At 37.0% G+C, this 22,243-nt stretch overlaps 1 protein-coding gene and 1 pseudogene across 2 annotated transcripts; one reads left to right on the top strand and one right to left on the bottom strand.

Annotated features, from left to right (window-relative positions):
• The first annotated feature begins 2,327 nt into the window (after positions 1 to 2,327).
• Positions 2,328 to 21,495, top strand: LOC115973951 (annotated as a pseudogene).
• LOC115977365 lies at positions 4,143 to 5,908 on the bottom strand. 2 transcript variants are annotated; one of them, XM_031099190.1, is made up of 4 exons: positions 4,947 to 5,908; positions 4,797 to 4,828; positions 4,474 to 4,585; positions 4,145 to 4,253 (listed from the first exon to the last, which is right to left on the bottom strand). In XM_031099190.1, the coding sequence occupies exon 1, from the start codon at positions 5,800 to 5,802 to the stop codon at positions 5,320 to 5,322; it is 483 nt and encodes a 160-aa protein (XP_030955050.1). In that variant the 5' UTR covers positions 5,803 to 5,908; the 3' UTR covers positions 4,145 to 4,253; positions 4,474 to 4,585; positions 4,797 to 4,828; positions 4,947 to 5,319. The 2 variants fall into 2 exon arrangements, with proteins under 2 accessions (XP_030955049.1, XP_030955050.1); XM_031099189.1 differs by having other exon boundaries at positions 4,143 to 4,253; positions 4,797 to 5,908.
• Positions 21,496 to 22,243: the final 748 nt, after the last annotated feature.

Genomic DNA, 22,243 nt, shown 5'->3' with positions numbered 1-22,243 from the left:
ATGGTTATTTCTCTCTTTAGGAAGTGACTGGATTCTTCTTTCACCAGGTGACTATCATTTATTACAAAATGATATGTAAATTACATAATTCCCTATATAATTTAGGGTGGTTCAAAATTAAACTGTAAAAAAAAAAATTAAAAAAAAAAAAACCAATGAACTTCCTAAATTGTTTTAATTTACACCTTCAATGAGTTACTATTAACTAAAAGTAACATAAATTTATATAAGTTGTTTCTCTATTAAAAAAAAAAATTATATAATTTTTGGACTAAAATCAATCTAAACACAAATTTCTTCCATGTAAAATTATAAGACCATTGGCACACTATATGCAAATTTTAAAACTATATCAGAATGTCATTTAGTTATTGACTTATTTTTATCAAAATATTCACAATAAAATTAATATTTCATGAACTCTAGTCTAAATCATATCATATAAATATAAAATAAATAAAAAAGTTTTACATGATGTGGTTGTACTAAGTGGACACCTCCTCCTTTTTTATGGATAATGCTAAAGCAACTGCATGAATGTGATTTGTACTCGTGCATGTGCACGGGGATACATACTAGTATCTTGTAAAAGTTGGATCTTCAAATCGGTGGATGCATGCAACAATAACACGTGTTCATTCTCAAACATACTACAATGACACATGGAAAAATGAAGAAGGAAGCACACAATAATAATGATCAATTTTTTTTCCTTTGTGAAAAAAGTACTATTATTATTCAATCTAATTTTTCATTAATCTCAAGATGGCAACGCATTGGTTTCTAGGTTGTGTATATGGGTCATGGGTCACAAAAATTAGGTTGGTTTTGGGTGTTAATTGGGATGATTTGTGGGTCCTTTTGGTGGTGTTTGGTTTGATTTTTGCTTGTGGCCACGACGATGGTGGTTAAGTTGTGGTCATTGTTGTGATGATTAACGATGTTATTTTTTTGTTGGGTTAATTTTAGGCTGGGGTTTGTAGTGGTGGTGGGTGGGTGAGTTTTAGTTTGTGTGGTGGTTGGTGGGTGGGTGGGTTTCAATTTACAGTGGTGGATAGGGGTGGGTTTTGATTTGTGATGGTGGTGGCTAGTGGGTGTGTATCTATTTGATGAGAGAGAGAGAGAGAGAGAGAGAGAGAGAGAGAGAGGGAGAATTAATAGTGTTTAACTGTGATATGAAAAATAAGAGTTGAGATATTGGGTAAGTTATAAAATAGTGAATTAAAATAGATAAAGTAACTTTTTTAGGTGCTAAAAGTTACTAAATATTTTAGGACAACCAATGTGAATGCTTTAAGTTGAAGAACAAGAAGAATGAGATTTTAAGATAGAATTGAGGGTAATTTAGATTAGGCTAGAGTAGAATTTCTATCTTATAAAAAAAAAAAAAATCCTGCATTTTGGTATTGCGACTCCCTGGTCTCAAATGTACAACACGCTTATTTCCTCCATATTAGAGCATTCATGTCAGATCGAGCGGAAATTCATTTCTATTTTAGCATAAGAAATTACTTTTTCTAGTTTACATACTTAATTTTCAAAATATTCTATATTAGATTATTATTTTACTCTATTTTTCATTAAAATATTAATTTTTTTGATTTTTTAAATTGTTTATCTTTTTTTACGCACAACAACCACATCTATCATTTTATTTCAACCTCGAGAGACGTTAAGAAAGAATAAATAACTAAATACAAAATGAATAGTATCACGATTATTGTATCCAACTTGTAAATTTACATAATTATATACATGGAATAATACGAGTCGTTTTTAGGCAAAACTATATATGTAAATTCTAGACCTTTTTCTATTACAAATAGATTGATGTGAATGCACTTAGCGAATTTATTAACTTGCCAGGCGTACAAATCACGTTCTCACAGTGCCAACATGACTTTTGGTCGAATAAGTAAAGTGCTAATTAACCAAGCGGGCACAGGTCTAGCTTGCATCAGCAAGGGGAAATTTGATTTTGAGACAAAGATACAAATGATCAATGAAATGGCCACAAGATTCAGTGCGAATATTGAAATTGGAAAGTCATTACCAAATTCCCGTGGGTCCAACTGCTCTTGTAGCCTTCATGTCGTGTGTAAGGTGTCCGACCATAGCTATCTGAGCCACTTAATAAGGCAAACAATTCAACATTGAATGGAATTTTCTAAACTTAATTCAAACAATTCACAGTTAACGTCTTAACGTGTAGACCAAATTTTTCTAAACTTAATTCAAACACATTGCAAAATGCTAACGTGTGGTCCCCACTGCTTTTTCTAGTTATCATTTGGCAAGGTTAGCTTGATCTCAGTTGAGCATTGACAATGGCAAACCAGAAGCACCTGTTCTCTTTCCTATCATTTCTCTTACTCACCCTCTCCCTCTCCCTCTGCCTCTGGGGTCATGAGCCTTTAGTGTTGGCAAAGGAGGTCATACCAGTAGGCGTGGTTCTTGATTTGAAGTCCCCCGTGGGAAGGGTGGCAGAGAGCTACATGTCCATGGCTCGCTCTGACTTTTATGCTGTGAATCATAACTGTCGCACTAGACTCACTCTCTTCGCAAAGGATTCTGGAGATGATGTCATTACTGCAGCGTCTACAGGTACCTTATGAAATGCCACCGGAGATGTGTTTTTGTTTAAAAATAATAATAACTAGTCGATAACCCGTGCTATGCACGGGAAAGTTGTTGATAATAACATGTCAATCAATTGACACAACTTCCCTAACATTAAAAAAAAAAAAAAAAAAACCAATATTAAGGTATAAATTATATACCAAAGTAATAAAATCTATCACATACAATGAGATATCGTGGTAACCAAATACTTGAGATCATAATTTAGAAAATATATAACTTGTATAAGTACACTCCAATACAATTAATTACAGATAAATTAAATTCCAAACAACACCAGCACTTAGGATATCAGCACAAAACAGCAAATTGTACAAAGCAAATATTCAATATATGGTGTATCATTAACAATAGTAATAAGAATCAAACACAGCTTACCTTGATTAGATCAACAATAGAGCATCACATTTCTTACCTATGTTCCTCCTTACGACTCTCCATGTATTATGGCTTCTAGAACTCATAAGAAATTTCATCAAACACCATGTGTACATGTAAAAGAAACAACACTTAATGAAAGTGAACATTACTAAAAATGTCCATACTCGATTTTAAAATAGTAGCATAATAGTCATAAATCAATCCAAAACTATAAATCAATCCAAGTACAAAGAACTTGGCCATTTCATTGTACTTGGATTCCAAGGCCAAGTTACAACCCACAGCTTGGTATTTGTTAATTAAGGGCAGGTAAAGAGGAGTATTATCCTCCTTATTTTTCTCCCTCAATGGTCCAGTAGAGTGATCTTGCAGCTGCTGGTAAGTCCATATGACCAAAAGTTTCACTATATGCAGATGGCCAGCATTTACTGCTTCATGAAGAGGAAGGTTGCCGCTGGAGTTCTTTTCTGTGACAAATTTTTGGCACAGTTGGATCCTGAGGATTGCTTGTACAAACTCTTCATCGTCTGAGCTTGCAGCAGCAAGATGAAGGATTGTATTCAATTCAGGGGTTTTGTCATAGAGAGGAGAAAGTTCCATATCATGCCTTCTTTTTTGGATTAAATCAATGTCCCTATCTGTTATAGCCTTGTACAAATCAGGATCCATGCTTGTTGCTATCATCAAAGTTCTGCCAGCTTTGTCTTTTGACTTGCTGAGAAATCCATCTCTCTCCACCTTAACTGTGCCTGAGTTCCCACAAATTCTCTGCATCTTAGAATTAGTAAATGCTGTATCCATCTGTGCTTGAATAACTCTGCCTAAGATCCTGGGAGCTCTCTGCATCGCAGCATTAATATATCCTGCTGTTGCAAGAGCGGTCCGCAGTGCCTGCAATACTGTAATCAAGAGATGTTACCATTAATTTACAAAATAAGATAACCTAATCACGAAGTTTGCCCAGTATATGTATTGAGGCACAGTGAAAATGAAAAATTCACCATCAGTGGCAGTGTGAAAAGTTTATTGCCTGTCAATTAGAGAATTGTCATGGGGGAGGATAATGTTGCTTTTTTGGAGCAAAGCAATATTCTCACCTTTTTCATGCTCGCACAAGCTGGAGCTACTCACACCATTTTCAGCTATCATTGAAGGGCTGTCATCAACTTTGACTGGCTTGTGGATACCTCGATTTCTCTGCAACGTGTAGCTGCTCACACTGTGTTCTTGAGCTATGTCCAATACACGATTAATGTTTGGAGCCGTACATAATAAAGGAAAGGTAAATACTTGACTGTCCATAGAAAAATGCAAGAAAAAAGAAAAATGCAAGCACCCGCAACAAAGTGAAATAAAATAGAATACCATAGAAAAATCTTAGTAGAAATAACATAAAGTAATTCACAATTGGCAAATCAACAAAGCAAATTAACAAAGGTATCTAAAAGGAACCTTCACAATTGATTGTGCTTCCATTGTTTTTTTCCTCCACACCCAAACAGATGCTCAATTTGGTTAAGTTTGTCTGATCGTGAAAATACTTAGGAAGCTTTATATCAATCAGCTACGAAATCAGAGAAAGAAATCAATTTAAAAAATAATAATAATAATTTAACAAATCCTTAGGTGTAAATTAATTGAAATCAACAATAATCAAACTGAAAGCAATTCAAACATTAACGAATTAGTAAAAATAAATAAAAGTTAAAACGTTTCACAGATATCTGATGCGATTCGTACTAACGGATTTAATCATAAAAAGAGAAAAGAATTACCTCCTTTGGAAGAGTCGGCAGTTTTAATCAAACTGAAAAGCAATTCAAACATTAACGAATTAGTAAAAATAAATAAAAGTTAAAACGTTTCACAGATATCTAATGCGATTTGTGCTAACGGATTTAATTGTAAAGAGAGAAAAGAATTACCTTCTTTGGAAGAGTCGGCAGTTTGGGCTAATACCTTAGAGGGAATTAATCTGGAAAAGAACATATTCGATACAAACAAACGCCTAGTAAACTAAAATTAAAACAAAATCAAAAAAGACAGCAACTATTTTATTTTGCTCGTGCTATACAGAATATTCAGGAATAATCGAGATACATAGAGCACAATTCGATTCAATCAATTTTTATATTTTAAATCAATAATTACTAATTAAGAATTATCACTCAGAGATGTTAATTCAATACTAATCATAACGCACAACACATACTTTAGTCTCGAATTTCTCTGATCAATTCAAAACCCTAATTAAGAGCGAATTGAATTGGGATTTGAATTCATACCTCACTCGCTCACTCACAAAGAGGAGTGTTTACCTTCGCAATCGGGGCTCTCGTCGAAGTTCTTGGAGGGGTACTTGGCGCTGACCATGCCGACCTCGAACACCAAGTCTTTGCCGGTGGATCGGATCCCGGTGATGGACCACCACCTGAACAACGCACGGACCTGAATCCCGTCGAGCTCAGCGATCTTACCCGAAACGATCTTTCCCCTGACTGTCCTGGAATAGGTGGCGAGGTAGTTGTCCGGCGGGAGAGTGATCTTGTAGTCGCCGCCGAGCTCGACGGAGAAGTTGCCGGAGGTCTTGTTTATGGAGTAGCCATGGACTGAGGAGGGTAAGAGTCCGACTGGGAAGCCATAGTTGGTGAGCTCAGTGTGGGCCGCGGATAGGGATTGGGTCGGTTTCGGGTTCGGGTCGGAGATTTGGGCAGAGATGGGTATGAGGAGGATGAGAAGAGCGAGGGTGGTGGAGAAGAAGAAGAGGGATTTTGGGGTCATGGTGTTGAGTTTTGAGTTTGACTGACTGATGAGAAGAAGAACGCGGTGTTGTGTTTGCGTGTGGGGGAACAGCAAAGCGTGGTCTGGGTTTTGGAGGAAGGAGAAGGTAGAGCGTGTTAAAGGCTTAGGGTTCCTCTGATTTTGTGTTTAAGTATTTTTTTGGGTTTTAGAAAAGTTTTTTATTTTTTGGTTTATGATTTTTTTTTTAAATGATGTGCTGACGTGGAAAATTGTGGGAGCTTCAAAAGCTTCGGTTTTATATATATATATAGATAATAATTTCTTGACGACACAATATATAATTCAAGTTGTTTTTAGGAAAGCAAACTATTTCACAGTTTCTTTATCACAACTCTAACTTGGCAAACTGCAAAAAAATATTTATTGACAACACAATATATAATTCAAGTTGTTTTAGGAAAGCAAACTATTTCACAGTGTCTATAGGCTACCGCTTTGTTTGTTTCAACAATGATTTTTTTTTTTTAAAATGAGTCATTTTTCAAGAAACATTTTCTATAAAACTATCTCATTTTTCAATATTTGATAACAATTTTAAATGAGTTGAAAAATAACCTCCTAACTTCTCTTATTTAGCTTGCTGTGAGATAGAGTTGTTTTCCGAAAAAATTTAATGGAAAACGATTTTTGAAAATAAGCTATACTTTTTACGTTGACCAAAGATAATTTTCCTTTGACTCATAGATGGTCTCACTATTTTTTCTCTACCACTCACATTACCATGTTACATTTGTGGCCAGAAGTTGTGGTACTAAATTTTTTTTATATAATTCATCCCAAAAGTTAGGAAAGTTTTACATTACTAGGATAGTGTGGCCTTCAAGGCTGAAACTGTTGCCTGGTAATAACATTTCTTTTTCTTTTTCTTTTCCTTTTTCTTTTTTTTTTGAATGGAAGATATAGCATGGTAATAACATTTCTAATGTTAGTATCTTGTCAAGAGAAACGTAATCTCTTCTATTAAAGCCAGCTCTATGCATTTTGAGGTTCAATAATGCAACAATGAACTTTTTTATATATTTAAATATTAAAATAATTTTTTTACTTAAAATCTATGCTTCTTCTATTTTACTCTTGTTTTTCTAGATGTAAAATTGCTAATTAAATTTTTGTATTCAAGTTTATCTAAAAAACCTTTGGAAGACTCGATTTTATATATATTTTTACATATATATATACATCCAAGATGTATATTTTCAAGTAGGCATTTATATACCTAGATTTGCATCACATAATATTATACTATATTGAACCATTGATTCAAAATCATATAATGGACATTCTTAAAATCATTATTACACAATATAATATGTCATATATGAGTAATTAAAAAATTGATGAAGAAAAAAAACTTCTCATATGTGAGTAAAGTAATAATAATACAAAAAAAAAAAAAGTTTTTAGGAAAAAAAAAATAATAATAATTCATTTACATACTAGCTAAAATCACCATATCAAAAGAAATTTAGTGAAATAACTGTTATTGGTGGAATGGATTAGCATGTGCTAGAATTTAAAATGAGATGAAATAGAGGGTCATTTGTACCATGCTTTTAAAAATTTAATTGGACAGGTCAAAGAACCAAAATAGGGAGTGGCTCTTTTTTTTTTTGAGAAACCAGACTTCAAGTCTGGGACTTTATTGAAGAAACAAAGACAAGAGCTTAATGAACATCAAAGTCGACTAAAGTAGCAATGTCCAAAGGCAAAGCATCCGGCCAAACATGAGAGCCTACAATGGATGCAGCCTTCTTCGCAAGAGCATCCGCCACTAAGTTACCAGAGCGGTTGACATGATTAAACTGAATTGAGGAAAATTTAGGCAGCAAGCACAGAACATCATCCACAGTATTACCAAAGGAGGACAGTAAAGAACGTCCCTGGGTGATCGCAGCAATGATTATGACCGAATCACCTTCAATTATCACTTGTTGAAGCTCACGTTCAGCAGCGAATTGGACTGCTCTAAGACATGCCAGAGCCTCCATATCAGCTACAGATGAAGCTAACGCAGTGTGCGTTGACATAGCACCACGGGAGACGCCACGCCAGTCACGTACAATAACACCAAGTCCAGCCAAGTTCGAGTGATTAAATATGGCAGCATCAAAGTTTACTTTCACAAAGCCCTGTTCTGGAGGGCGCCATTGGTGCTGAGCAGAAGGTCGAAGGCGGGGAGTCTCTGATATTTGACTAGCCATGAAGTCCTGCAGCAGAGCACCTGCAACGGTACTGATATTTGAGAGGGGCTGAGCTGGACGACCAAAATGGAGAGCATTCCGTCTATTCCATAAGCACCATGTCATAGTTGCAAACATCTCCGTTCTCAGCTCATCGCGCACCTGCAAAAATTTGTTAATTAAATCACAAAAATTCAGGGGAGGGGGAGTTATCATGGTCTGGAACCATTGGAAGGGCTGCCAAACAGGGGCAATGTGGCAGCAAAAGCAAAGAGCATGAAGAGAGTCTTTCGTAGCATCCTTGCACAAATCACAGAGGTCCGAATCTATAATATGCCTTCGCTTCAGATTGCTCTTGGTCGGCAAAGCATTATTACAAACTCGCCAAATAAAATGTTTAATCTTATTGGGAATTTGCAACTTCCAAATCCCTTTCCAGAAACTTCGCTGATAATCTTGATTGGAAGAGCTGGCACGGTCCGTTGAGGATGGGGCAGCCAACAACTTGTAAGCACTGCTAGTGCTGAACTCCCCAGATGGAGTACAAGACCAAGAGACACGGTCAGAAGGCTTCCTGTGGCTAAGTGGAATGCCCAGAACTAACGAAGCTTCATGGGGCAAGAACAATCGGTTTACCTCCTTAGATTTCCACATACTCAAATCTGGATTGATGAGAGAGCTAACCCTCGCTTCTGCCATGACAGGAGGGAGGGGGGAGAGAATAAATCTACTAGGTTTCACCGGCAACCACTTATCTTCTTTGATCCGGACAAACTGGCCATCCCCAATACGCCAAACCATACCCTTTCTAATGACATCCCTAGCACTAAGGATGCTTTTCCATGCGTAGGAGCCGGAGTTGGATTCCTTGGCATCAAGAATAGAGCAATTAGGAAAAAATCGAGCCTTAAAAACTCTGAAGCAAAGGGACTCCGGATTTTGCATCATTCGCCAGACTTGTTTAGCAAGGAGGGCTTCATTAAACTTCTCAATTTCTTTGAAGCCCATACCGCCAACTTCTTTAGCTTCACATAACCTCTCCCAGCTAACCCAGTGTACCTTCTTTGCGGCATCATTGTAGCCCCACCAAAATTTCCGAATGAGGATTTCTAACTCTTTAATCAAACACTTAGGGAGCTTGAAACAACTCATTGTGTAAGTAGGAATGGCTTGAATGACAGCTTTAATGAGGACTTCCCTTCCAGCTATAGATAGTAACTTTTCCTTCCACCCTTGAATTTTCTTCCACACCCTCTCCTTAAGGTAAATAAAACTCCTTTTTTTTTTTCGCCCCACTAATGCAGGCAACCCCAAATATTTTTCATATTGTCTAATTGCCGGAACTCCCAAGAGTTGTTGGATACGAGATTGGGTTTGATGATGGGTATTAGAACTGAAGAAAATGTTAGTCTTATCTCTATTGATTTTTTGACCCGTTCCCCTCTCATAAGTAGACAGAATATCCAGGACTCTCTGACATTCGGCCTCAGTAGCACGGCAAAAGAGGACACTATCATCTGCAAAAAATAAGTGAGAGACCCGAGGACCATATCTACTAATAGCCACTCCCTTAATACTTCCTTCGGCCTCAGCTTTTTGCAATAAACCTTGTAACCCCATGGCACACAAGAGAAACAAATACGGTGATAAAGGATCACCTTGGCGAAGACCCCTCGAAGGCTTGATGCTACCAACCGGTTGCCCATTAAGCAAAATAGAGTACGACACAGACTTCAGGCAAGACAAAATAATTCTTCTCATCCTCTCTTCAAGCCCCAAATATTGCATAATAGCCTCCAAGAATCCCCACTCCACTCGGTCATAAGCTTTACTCATATCCAGCTTAAGAGCCATGACTCTTGGTTCTCTAGTTTGATTGGAGTCAAACTGATGGTCAAACCCGTTATATCATAATAATTAATTAATAATTTTAAAATTTTAAAAATATACAATAATTTTATAACTAATAATATTTAGTTTTTTTAAAAGATTATTGAAAAATAACTAATAATATTTAGATAAAAAAGATATAACAGATGATTTAGCATAGAACAAGTTTATATTAATTTTATTTATATTTTTTCATTTAGTTTATATATTAATTATTTAGTATGTATATCTATTACTTATATAATATATGACTACTTAGTTAATATATAATTATTTAGATATTTATAATTATATACTGAGTGTGTGTATGTATGAGTATATATACATAGCCATCTATTAAATTTAGAGTAGTGCTATAGTTTACAGGTACTACAAATTTATTATATTGGGCTTACAAACTAATGTGTAACCAATTATAAAGAAGTCATTCAAATAATAATTTTAAATCGATTGAAGTCTACCAATCATATTTATTCTCATATTAATTTTTTTATTTTTTAGAATTGTCACATTAATTTGTAAACTTTATACAGTACAACTTGGAGTAACTATAACATTTTCCTTGAATTTATTCTCATGTTTGTGGTTTTTATTTATGCCATCTGTAAAATTTATCCTAAATTTTTGTTGTGTAGAATGGCCAACAACTGGCAACTAGGAATCGCTATACATTTTCCTCAAAAAAGAAAAAAAAAAGAAAAAAAAAGGAATAACTATACATTAATAGAAAAATTCTATAACCAAAAGCAAAATAAACGAGGAATATCTTCACCTAACCAATATGCCCCCACTTCTTTCTTTCCCTTTAACACTATTGTCTTTGATTGGCTACCCCCAACAGACCAAATTTATATCTATACTTTATAGTACAAATAAATATGGTAAAATACTGAAATGGTGCTTGCTGCCTTGGGGTTCATTTCTTCAATGATGAAGGTTGTAGATCTCATTTCTTTAAGAAAAGAGGAACGTTTTATGTAAGGATTCTCTGTGAGGGTTTGGATTTTGAGATTTCATTGTCATCAAATCTCTTTCTCTCATTGTTGTGGACTTATATGGTGTTTTTTTTTTTTTTTTTAATTTTATTCATATTTGATCTTCCTCTGCTACAAGGAGGAATCAATGGGTTGTTCTTTGTTATTTCATCAACCCGAAGGAAATATGATAGAAAATAACTTCTGTAGTGTGCAATTTAGAGGTGAGGCGACTGAATTTTCCAAAAACCGACTGTATTTGACAATAGTCTGAACCATCCCATAACCGGTCAAACCAGCCCGATTAGTAGTTTTTCTGGTTGAACCACATGTTTTCAGTATTTTAAAATATGATACAATTTTTTATTAAACTGGCTGGTCCAGTTTAGTTTTCAAAACCTTGATTGGTACCTGTTAACTAACTGGAATGGAAGATTCTGACCGTTTCGGGTGGAACGAAATGAAATTTATAACTATTCATAACTATGATGTAAAGTAATAGAAACTGATTTATAAAATGTAGGGTCAATTACTATTTTGATCCCTAATACTTGCTCCATGTGTCAAAATATGTCATATTAGTCGCTAATCTGTTGATAATGTGTCAAAATAGTCCCTCTCATTAAGTGATTGATGGAAAAAGCTAATTTGACTAATGTTAATATTAAAATATTATTTTTTATGCCACATGAGATGCAACGTATCCTTCAAAAAAATAATTAATAAAAAAATCCTAACTCTTTTAGCTTAAAACAATACCAAAAAAAAATTAAAAATAAAAAAAAATAACAAAAATAAACCAACAAATCACATTAAAAACGTGCATTCTACAGGGTGGGTTCGGGGTAAAGAGTGCCCTTATATATATATATATATATATATATATATATATATGTTCTTTAACATTCAAACTTAGACTTATAAAATCTTTTGTTGTTGTATTATTGAATTTATATTATTATGTTTAAGATTTCAATTGTTGTATTGTTATTGTGGGGCCCGAAATATCTGAGGTCCCAGCCTACTTGGTGTTAAGGGCCCAAAGCCCAGTCCGATAAGCCCTGCTGCTGAGAACGCTCAATGAAAGCTCCTTGAAGGCCCAAGGATGTGGCCGAGGACGACCTTACGTCCAACATCTCATAAAAACGCCTGAAGAAAAAGACAAATTCAGTACAAGAGCAGTACAAGGGAGAAAGCTGCCAACACCATAATGCGGAGCCCAGCGCCTGACAAGCCCATACTCATACCATGCTATCCAGCTTTTCCCAACCACTCTGACGTATAGATTGATAAGACGAGTAACTACCCCAAACAAGGAAAAACGGACACGTAGGTGAAGAACGGGAAGGAAATACTAGTATAAAAGGGAAAGAGAGCTGAGACAAGAGGGGGGGGGGAAACCCTACAAAAAAAAAGGGAGAAAGAGTATAATGCTCCTCGGACTAAATCCGAGGAACTAAACCCTTCAAGTTATATCGATGTAAAGCCTGGCTATTCCGGCCAAACCCACTTTTGTATGAGTTCCCATACAATTAGGACCAGACCGCTGCCCGGCGACTAAGGGCTAGCCTTTCAAACCCATTCTCTACAAATCATACTGTTCGGGCCATTTACATATGAGCCCAACGTCATCTTTGGGTCGTTAAAAATCGTGTCCCTACAATTGGCGCCGTCTGTGGGAAAGGCTTGCGCGTTGGCTCAGGTGGTGGTGGGGTTGAGCCTTTGTAAAGCAAAGATCTGTGAGAGTTCCTTCATTTCCAGCGGCGTGTTGTTGTTGTTCCAACATAAGTTTCCACTAGGAGCTATGCCTGACAGTGCTAAGGGCACGAACAATTCTAGGGGCTTCCAACATCAAGCTAACCCCTTCCCACCTTGGTCAAGGGGCTAATCTTTGGAAAATAAATCAATAAAGAAAAACTACAAGTTTTGGACAGAACCAAGGCCTTGTATGGTCCTCGGACTCAAGCCTCTGGGGAAACCAACTACTTAGAAGAAAAACTACAAGTTTTGGACAGAACCAAGGCCTTGTATGGTCCTCGGACTCAAGCCTCTGGGGAAACCAACTACTTAGAAGAAAAACTACAAGTTTTGGACAGAACCAAGGCCTTGTATGATCCTCGGACTCAAGCCTTTGGGGAAACCAACTACTTAAAAGAAAAAGTACAAGTTTTGGACAGAACCAAGGCCTTGCATGGTCCTCGGACTCAAGCCTATGGGGAAACCAACTATTTAAAAGAAAAAGTACAAGTTTTGGACAGAACCAAGGCCTTGCATGGTCCTCGGACTCAAGCCTATGGGGAAACCAACTACTTAAAAGAAAAGGTACAAGTTTTGGACAGAACCAAGGCCTTGCATGGTCCTCGGACTCAAGCCTATGGGGAAACCAACTACTTAAAAGAAAAAGTACAAGTTTTGGACAGAACCAAGGCCTTGCATGGTCCTCGGACTCAAGCCTATGGGGAAACCAACTACTTAAAAGAAAAAGTACAAGTTTTGGACAGAACCAAGGCCTTGCATGGTCCTCGGACTCAAGCCTATGGGGAAACCAACTACTTAAAAGAAAAAGTACAAGTTTTGGACAGAACCAAGGCCTTGTATGGTCCTCGGACTCAAGCCTCTGGGGAAACCAACTACTTAGAAGAAAGACTACAAGTTTTGGACAGAACCAAGGCCTTGTATGGTCTTCGGACTCAAGCCTCTGGGGAAACCAACTACTTAGAAGAAAGACTACAAGTTTTGGACAGAACCAATGCCTTGTATGGTCCTCGGACTCAAGCCTCTGGGGAAACCAACTACTTAGAAGAAAAACTACAAGTTTTGGACAGAACCAAGGCCTTGCATGGTCCTCGGACTTAAGCCTATGGGGAAACCAACTACTTAAAAGAAAAAGTACAAGTTTTGGACAGAACCAAGACCTTGCATGGTCCTCGGACTCAAGCCTATGGGGAAACCAACTACTTAAAAGAAAAAGTACAAGTTTTGGACAGAACCAAGGCCTTGCATGGTCCTCGGACTCAAGCCTATGGGGAAACCAACTACTTAAAAGAAAAAGTACAAGTTTTGGACAGAACCAAGGCCTTGCATGGTCCTCGGACTCAAGCCTATGGGGAAACCAACTACTTAGAAGAAAGACTACAAGTTTTGGACAGAACCAAGGCCTTGTATGGTCCTCGGACTCAAGCCTCTGGGGAAACCAACTACTTAGAAGAAAGACTACAAGTTTTGGACAGAACCAAGGCCTTGTATGGTCCTCGGACTCAAGCCTCTGGGGAAACCAACTACTTAGAAGAAAAATTACAAGTTTTGGACAGAACTAAGGCCTTGCATGGTCCTCGGACTCAAGCCTATGGGGAAACCAACTACTTAAAAGAACAAGTACAAGTTTTGGACAGAACCAAGGCCTTGCATGGTCCTCGGACTCAAGCCTATGGGGAAACCAACTACTTAAAAGAAAAAGTACAAGTTTTGGACAGAACCAAGGCCTTGCATGGTCCTCGGACTCAAGCCTATGGGGAAACCAACTACTTAAAAGAAAGAAACCGACTACCTAGAAGAGACAATACGGGGTTTGGACGCAACCTGAACGTTACATGGCCCTTAGAATCTACCCTAGAGGAGAGTTCCCCATTGATAGTTGGGTTAATCCCTAAACTGCATGGATTCCCCAGTCTATCCTCGGATCCTCAATACCAAGGGGATCGATGCAATATAGGGCAATATGTTGCCAAAAACACAGTCGAAGTCCCTCACTGCTCGGCTACCCTCTTGGATGAATTATTTAGAATTTATCGTTCTCGGACGGTCGCCTTACATGCATTACGAAGCGCTCAGCCGTTATCTCGGTTAGTTTCAGGAGTCTAATCTATTGAGAATTACCATTATTATACTTGATAATGTCAGTAAGTTCAAACTGGAGGGAATTTGTTTCAAGGTTTTTTCCTGCTCTAAGCATCATTAAAGGAAAATGCCTATTTAATATTCATGCACAAAGTAGTTTTTGCAGAAAAGAAAAGTATTTGAGAGTAAGCAAATTCATTTCTTATTAAGACAAAGGAACAATACAGTGTACAATGAAAGAGCTTAAATAAGCTCATACTGAAACTAACTACACTAGCGAAAAGAAAAGATACAAGGGGATGAAGGAAAAGCCGAAGAAGAGATGCAAAGAAGAGACGTGCTGCTGCTCCAAAATTTCGTCGAAGGAAGCCATTCCTCAATACTTTTACATGCCTCTAACTCAGGCAGCAAAAGAGCCCAACTTGGGGCTTGCACCGTTGAAGAAAAGGTGCAGAGAGCCCAACTCCATGCTAGCGCCGCTGAAGAAAAGGTGCAGGGAACCCAACTTGCGGCCAGCACAGTTGAAGAAAAGATGCCGGGAGCCGGAAGTTGATGAGCCTCCACGTAATCATGCCTGCGATAAAGCAGACAGCGCTGATGGCGGAAAACCTTACTCCTGACGCACCAAGGATTTGGTGCGACCAGTACCTGCTTCGGATTTTGACTGAAAGAGGGAGAAATACCATTTCCCCCTTATCAAGGCGGAAGATTATCTTGAACCTGTGCCTACCCTGCCCAGACCACATCACCTTAAGTCTTGGAAGGGTCCGGTGCCTCTGTGGCGGGTGTAGCTCCTTCACCCACATCCGAGCCTCAAACATATTGCACTAAGGGTGGATAGTACCGGATGTAGAGATTGTGATTATGGAAGAAGGATTATGATTTTAAAGAGAGCATAGGGGTTTATATGCACAAGGAGTAATCCCTTACCCTATTTATATAGGGAGCAGACCAGTGGCATTCAATCCGCGCAAGTTTCCAATAAGTGCTACAGACAAGATAGTCTTGACACAATTTCCGACGCCATCTGCAACCACGAGGTTTGAATAATCTCGTGAAGGAAGCACATTAATGGCGGGCCTTGAACACTGAAACGTCAAGGATGCCGCCTGAGAAAATCTAGAGAGATGTCTCACGCCTTGGCGCGCTCCCCAGGCCAGTACAGCAACCTCGATATCAATGAAATGCGGAGCTGGGCAAGTCATGGTTTGGGCCTGACGTTACCAAAACCCTCCTCCCTAACAATAAAGTCGGGTAGCAGGATTTTGAGGGGCTATTGTGGGGCCCGAAATCTGAGGTCCCAGCCCACTTGGTGTTAAGGGCCCAAAGCCCAGTCCGATAAGCCCTGCTGCTGAGGACGCTCAATGAAAGCTCCTTGAAGGCCCAAGGATGTGGCCGAGGACGACCTCACGTCCAACATCTCATAAAAACGCCTGAAGAAAAGGACAAATTCAGTACAAGAGCAGTACAAGGGAGAAAGCTGCCAACACCATAATGCGGAGCCTAGCGCCTGACAAGCCCATACTCATACCATGCTATCCAGCTTTTCCCAACCACTCTGACGTATAGATTGATAAGACGAGTAACTACCCCAAACAAGGAAAAACGGACACGTAGGTGAAGAACGGGAAGGAAATACTAGTATAAAAGGGAAAGAGAGCTGAGACAAGAGGGGGGGGGGGAAACCCTACAAAAAAAAGGGAGAAAGAGTATAATGCTCCTCGGACTAAATCCGAGGAACCAAACCCTTCAAGTTATATCGATGTAAAGCCTGGCTATTCCGGCCAAACCCACTTTTGTATGAGTTCCCATACAATCAGGACCAGACCGCTGCCCAACGACTAAGGGCTAGCCTTTCAAACCCATTCTCTACAAATCATATTGTTCGGGTCCTTTACATACGAGCCCAACGTCATCTTTGGGTCGTTAAAAATCGTGTCCCTACAGTTATGTTTGAATTATTTTTATTATTTTAAATACCTGCATTATTGCATTGTTATGCTTCTAAAAGGTTTTGTAATGTTAGAATTTGATTTTCTTTTTTATGCGTAATGATTTTTAGTTTAATGAATAATATATTTTAAATCAAATTTTAATAAATTATAAAACAAAAAAATAGAGTGGGATGGGGCAAGGTAGGTTCACACAGATGCTTGCTAGGATTGGATCAAAAAAAAAAAAAAAAAAAACTTCCCCAAAGTGACAATCAAGGGTGGGGAATAGAAAACTCATCCCATACCCACCCCATTGCCATTCATAGTGGGGATTATATGTTCTACACTCTAAATCTCCTTACTAAAGAAAAAGAAGGGGCAAGACTTAGAGCACATCCCGCGAGCCAAAAAAAAATTCATTTTCCTTTTCTACTCCTTAAGTCAGATAAGAGTTTGGGGGGGGGGGGGGGTGTTGTGGTTGTGGTTTGGATGCTTATAGTTGGGGCTTAAGTAATACTCGTACAGTTAAAGAAACAAACCTTACAATTTGTGAGCCTTCTTCCATTTGGGAGTCTTAGATGGTACAATCGGCCCCACTAAAGCATGTAAAAAAAAAAAAAAAAACTAATGTCCACTTTTAGTGTTTTACTTTATTTTTCACCAATCATAACCTACCACACAATTTATTTTCCCTTATAAAATGACCAAATTTTAAATGGAAATTTTTTTTTTACAAACATTTGGTTTATTTACAGTTAATGAAGCATGAAGCGGAATACTCACATGCAGAGTGGGATACAGGATTTTTATTCAACTTATTACTAGGAACTTTTGAATTGCTGCATATCTCAAGTTTAATTTAAAGGATGCCCATGGGGAATTGTGCTCCATGTCTTAACTCTTAATATACAAACTTCTCATCATGTAGTCTGATACAATTGAAGTTCAGAATTTATCAACATTTTGATTTTGCACCTTCACCTTTTTACAGACATATGTTGGCATATCCTAAAGTATCAATTTTTGTTATTAAACATTGCAAAGTAAATTTTCCACTTTCTAAGTCATTCATTTCACTGTTAAAATGATATCCAGCATTGGATTTAATGAAGAATAAAGAAGTGCAGGCCATTATAGGACCTCAAAGCTCCGCACAAGCTAGGTTTGTGATAGAACTTGGCCGCAAAGCTCAGGTTCCCATCATTTCCTTCTCAGCCACAAGTCCCTCTCTTTCTCCATCCCAAAACCCGTTTTTCATACGTACAACACATGATGACTCCGCACAAGTTAAAGCCATAGTAGACATTGTTAAGGCCTTTGGTTGGTGGGAAATTGTCCTCATTTATGAAGACACAGATTATGGCAATGGCATAATTCCATATATGTTGGATGCTTTACAAGAGATTGACACTCGGGTTTCTTACAGAAGTGAAATTCATCCATCTTCTAATAATACTGAAATCAGTGAAGAGCTTAACAAGTTAAAGGCAAATCATACAAGAATATTCCTTGTTCACATGACAGCTTCACTTGGCTCCAAACTCTTTGCACTTGCAAAGAATGCAGGAATGATGAGTGAAGGGTATGCATGGATCCTCACAGAAGGGCTATCATCATTGCTAGATCCTATGAGCTCAAAGGTCTTGGACTCAATGCAAGGTGTATTGGGAATCAGGCCATACTTACCCCCATCTAAACAACTTGAAGATTTTGAAAGGAAATGGAAGAGAAATTTAACCTCAATTAGAACAAAGAGCAAAAGTAATACTAGCTTAAACTTTTTTGGATTATGGGCATACGATACAATCTGGGCATTGGCTATGGCAGTAGAAAAGGCTAGCATGGTGCATTCTACCTTCTTGAAGCAAAATACTAGCAACAATAATGTTGATCTTGCAGCTTTAGGCATTTTTGAAATGGGTACAAGGCTTCGCGATACAATTCTAAGTACTAAATTTCAAGGCCTAAGCGGGAATTTTCATTTGGTTAAGGGGCAGTTGGAGCCTTCAGCCTTTGAACTATTCAATGTAATAGGAAGAACCGAGAGGATTATTGGATATTGGACGGGAAACAGAGGATTTTCACTAGATTTGAATGACACTAGAGAAGAGGCATACTCAATTTCAAAGGACAAACTTAAACAACCGATTTGGCCAGGATACACAACAGACCAACCAACAAAGTTAAGGATTGGGGTTCCTATAAGAAATGGTTTTGAAGAATTCCTGAAGGTGGAATGGCATTCTTCTACTGATGATAAGCCTAGCATATCAAGGTTCGTCATTGATGTGTTCCATGCTGTACAAGAAGCATTACCTTTTCCCCTTCCTCATGAATTTATTCCCTACATGAATAAGGATAGGCAAATTAATGGGACATACGATAAACTTCTTTATCAAATTAAAAACCAGGTGAGTTTTTTTCTCCCAAGGTTTTTCTTCTTGCAGATGCCTCTAGGTGAATAAAAACCTTTATGAGAAAATGTTAAGAGTTACAAACTTTTTAACAATTTTTTTTTTTTTTTTTTACAAATTACTGATGTGGTGTGTGGTTATTGGTAAGTAAAAAAATTATGTAAATGGTGAACCCATATGAGAACAACTAAAAATTTGCCACTCTTTAACAGTTTGTAAAAATGTTGTAAAAAATTTTATGATTGTAGTATTACTCATCCTTTATTCCACTTTGAGGATTTGATTTTATACTCCACCAATTGCAATATATCATCTAAATATATTTGATTTTATTTTTATTTTTAATTTTACAACATGTCATATTGCTGATTTTTTTCTATTTTAAAATTTTGGTTACTTTATAAGAAAAAAGGAAAGGCGATAACATTTGCTAGGCTTGTGATTGGTGAAGTATAATGTAGAATAGTCAAAGTAGGACATAAGAATTTTATTCACTTTAGGTGGATGTCAATTAGTTACCTCATTTAACGTTTCTCAAAAGTCCATAAATTCATAATTCTCTCTCTAAATGCAGGTTTACGACGCGGTTGTTGGAGACACAACAATTGTTGCTAATCGCTCCTTGTATGTTGATTTCACTTTGCCTTATACTGAATCAGGCGTGTCGATGGTGGTTTTGGTGAAAGACGATAAGAACAAAAACTTGTGGATTTTCTTAAAGCCGTTAAGCATTAATCTATGGTTAACAACTGGTGCAACATTCATCTTTACAGGTCTGGTAATATGGGTTCAGGGTTCTTGAACACCGTGTAAACACTGAGTTTAGAGGTCCTCCAAATCAACAACTTGGCTTGATTTTTTGGTTCTCCTTCTCAACAGTTGCCTTCGCTCACAGTAAATTTTCTTCAATCCTCTACAAGATAATAGGAAGAAGTATATAAAACCCCGTTGTGATATCTTTGCAAAGCATAAAAACTTCCAAAAATTTATAATGTTACACTTAACCCTACCTGGTATTATTTTGTGTGTAAACCATTAAACACCCATGAAACTTAATAGTGAGTTGCTCATGTGATGACATGTGTCCAAATTTAGGGATTCATTTTCACATAAAGCATCACCAAAGTGGGGTTTCGATATTAGCCAATTAATGGTTTACACACAAAGCAATATTAACGAGGATTAAGTGTTATACTCAAAACCTCACGAGAATTTTTGTTTACATATAAATCACATACGGTTTTGTGTATTTTTTTCCAAAAAATTTATTCTCTCTTTTTGTGGTTTGTTTGAATTCAAAACATGGATATTCACTATGCATGTTAATATTAAAAATAATTTATGCTACTTGTAGGGGAGAAAGTGGTAAACAATTGGTCAAGATTTGTGCTAATCATATGGATTTTTGTTGTACTCATCCTAACTCAAAGTTATACAGCAAGCCTAACCTCAATATTAACAGTACAGAGATTGCAGCCTACATTTGTTGACATAAAAGAGATTAAAAATAATGGTTATTTTGTTGGATATCAAAATCATTCCTTTGTTGAGGGGCTTCTGATTAAACAATTAGATTTCCACGAATCCCAGTTGAAGCCATATTCGACCTCTGAGGAGTATCATGAAGCATTGTCAAAAGGAACCCACAATGGTGGGGTTGCAGCTATTTTTGATGAAATCCCCTATATCAAGATCTTCCTTGCAAAGTATTGTTCTAGGTATACTATGGTTGGACCCACCTACAAAACTGATGGATTTGGCTTTGTAAGTCTCTCTCTCTCTCTCTCTCTCTCTCTCTCTCCAAAAACAAAACAACAAACTACCCCGAATTATTCTTTTAATTTTAAGAATGCAATAAAGAATGCTATAATTTTGTAACATGTTTCTTCAGGCCTTCCAACAAGGATCCCCTTTAGTCCCTCACATTTCGAGGGCAATCTTGAATGTCACTCAAGATACAAATAAAATTGGAGCTATTGAGCAGAAGTACTTTGGAAGTCAAACTACTTGTGAAGATCAAAGCGCCACAATCTCTTCACATGGTCCTAGTCTTGGTGTGGATAACTTCAGGGGCCTCTTCCTCATTGCAGGAATCGCTTCCGTGGTCTCACTCTTGGTTTATGTTGTTAACTTCTTTTACTCACATTGGTCTACCTTGAGCAACAACAATCCCGCCAACTCCTGTTGGTCCAAATTGGTTGAAATGGCAAAACATTTTGACAAGAAAGATCCACAAACATTTCAGAGTGAAGAATCAAGGGTACATGTTGTAGCAAGTCCCAACGTTTTTGAACCTTCTCCTAGTATTGATGATATTCAAATCCACTCAAGGAATTCAATTGAAGGAACATATGATGTGGTTATACACCATGACAACGTAAGTCTCTCTTCAAGTTCAAGGCATGGTGATGCATCTATGCCGGATGTACCCAATTCATCATAGACATGGTTTTCTACCCTAATGTTTAAGATGCTCTCATTCCCATAAGTTTGTTTATTACCCAAAAATAGAATTTTAGTCTTATAAGTCATGATTGCATCGAATGGCTATTTCTCTCAATAGGAAGCTATTTCTCTCTATAGGAAGTGACTACATTCTTCTTTCACAAGTGACCGTCATTTATTAAAAACTAAGGAAATTACATAATTCCCTATATAATTTAGGGTGGTTCAAAACTAATCTGTAAATATTAAAAAGTTTTTTTTTTTGGTAAACATAAATATTAAAAAGTTTTATTAAAACTATGAACCTCCTAAATTGTTTTAATTTACACCCTCAAAAGTAACATAAATTTATATAAGTTGTTTCTCTCTAAAAAAAATAATTATATAAGTTTTGGACTAAAATCAATCTAAACACAAATTTCTTCCATGTAAAATTATAGGCCTTTAGCACACTATATGCAAATTTTAAAACTATATTAGATCCTATTAAAAAAAAATAAAAAACTATATCAGAAAATCATTTAGTTATTGGCTTATTGTTAACAAAAATATTCCCAATAAAATTAATATTATATATGAACTCTAGTCTAAATCAAATGATATAATATAATATACAACAAAAATATGTTTTACATGATGTGGTTGTACTAAGTGGACATACACTTTTTTTTCTTTGTTCTTTTTTTTCTTTTCTTTTAAGGATAGTGCTAAAGCAACTGCAACTTTTATATAAAACCTCAAAATTG

The sequence above is a fragment of the Quercus lobata genome, chromosome 2, assembly GCF_001633185.2.
Source record: "Quercus lobata isolate SW786 chromosome 2, ValleyOak3.0 Primary Assembly, whole genome shotgun sequence".
Lineage (NCBI taxonomy): Eukaryota > Viridiplantae > Streptophyta > Magnoliopsida > Fagales > Fagaceae > Quercus > Quercus lobata.
The sequence above is the reverse complement of the archived record's forward strand: the minus strand, read 5'-3'. Positions and strand labels throughout refer to the sequence as shown.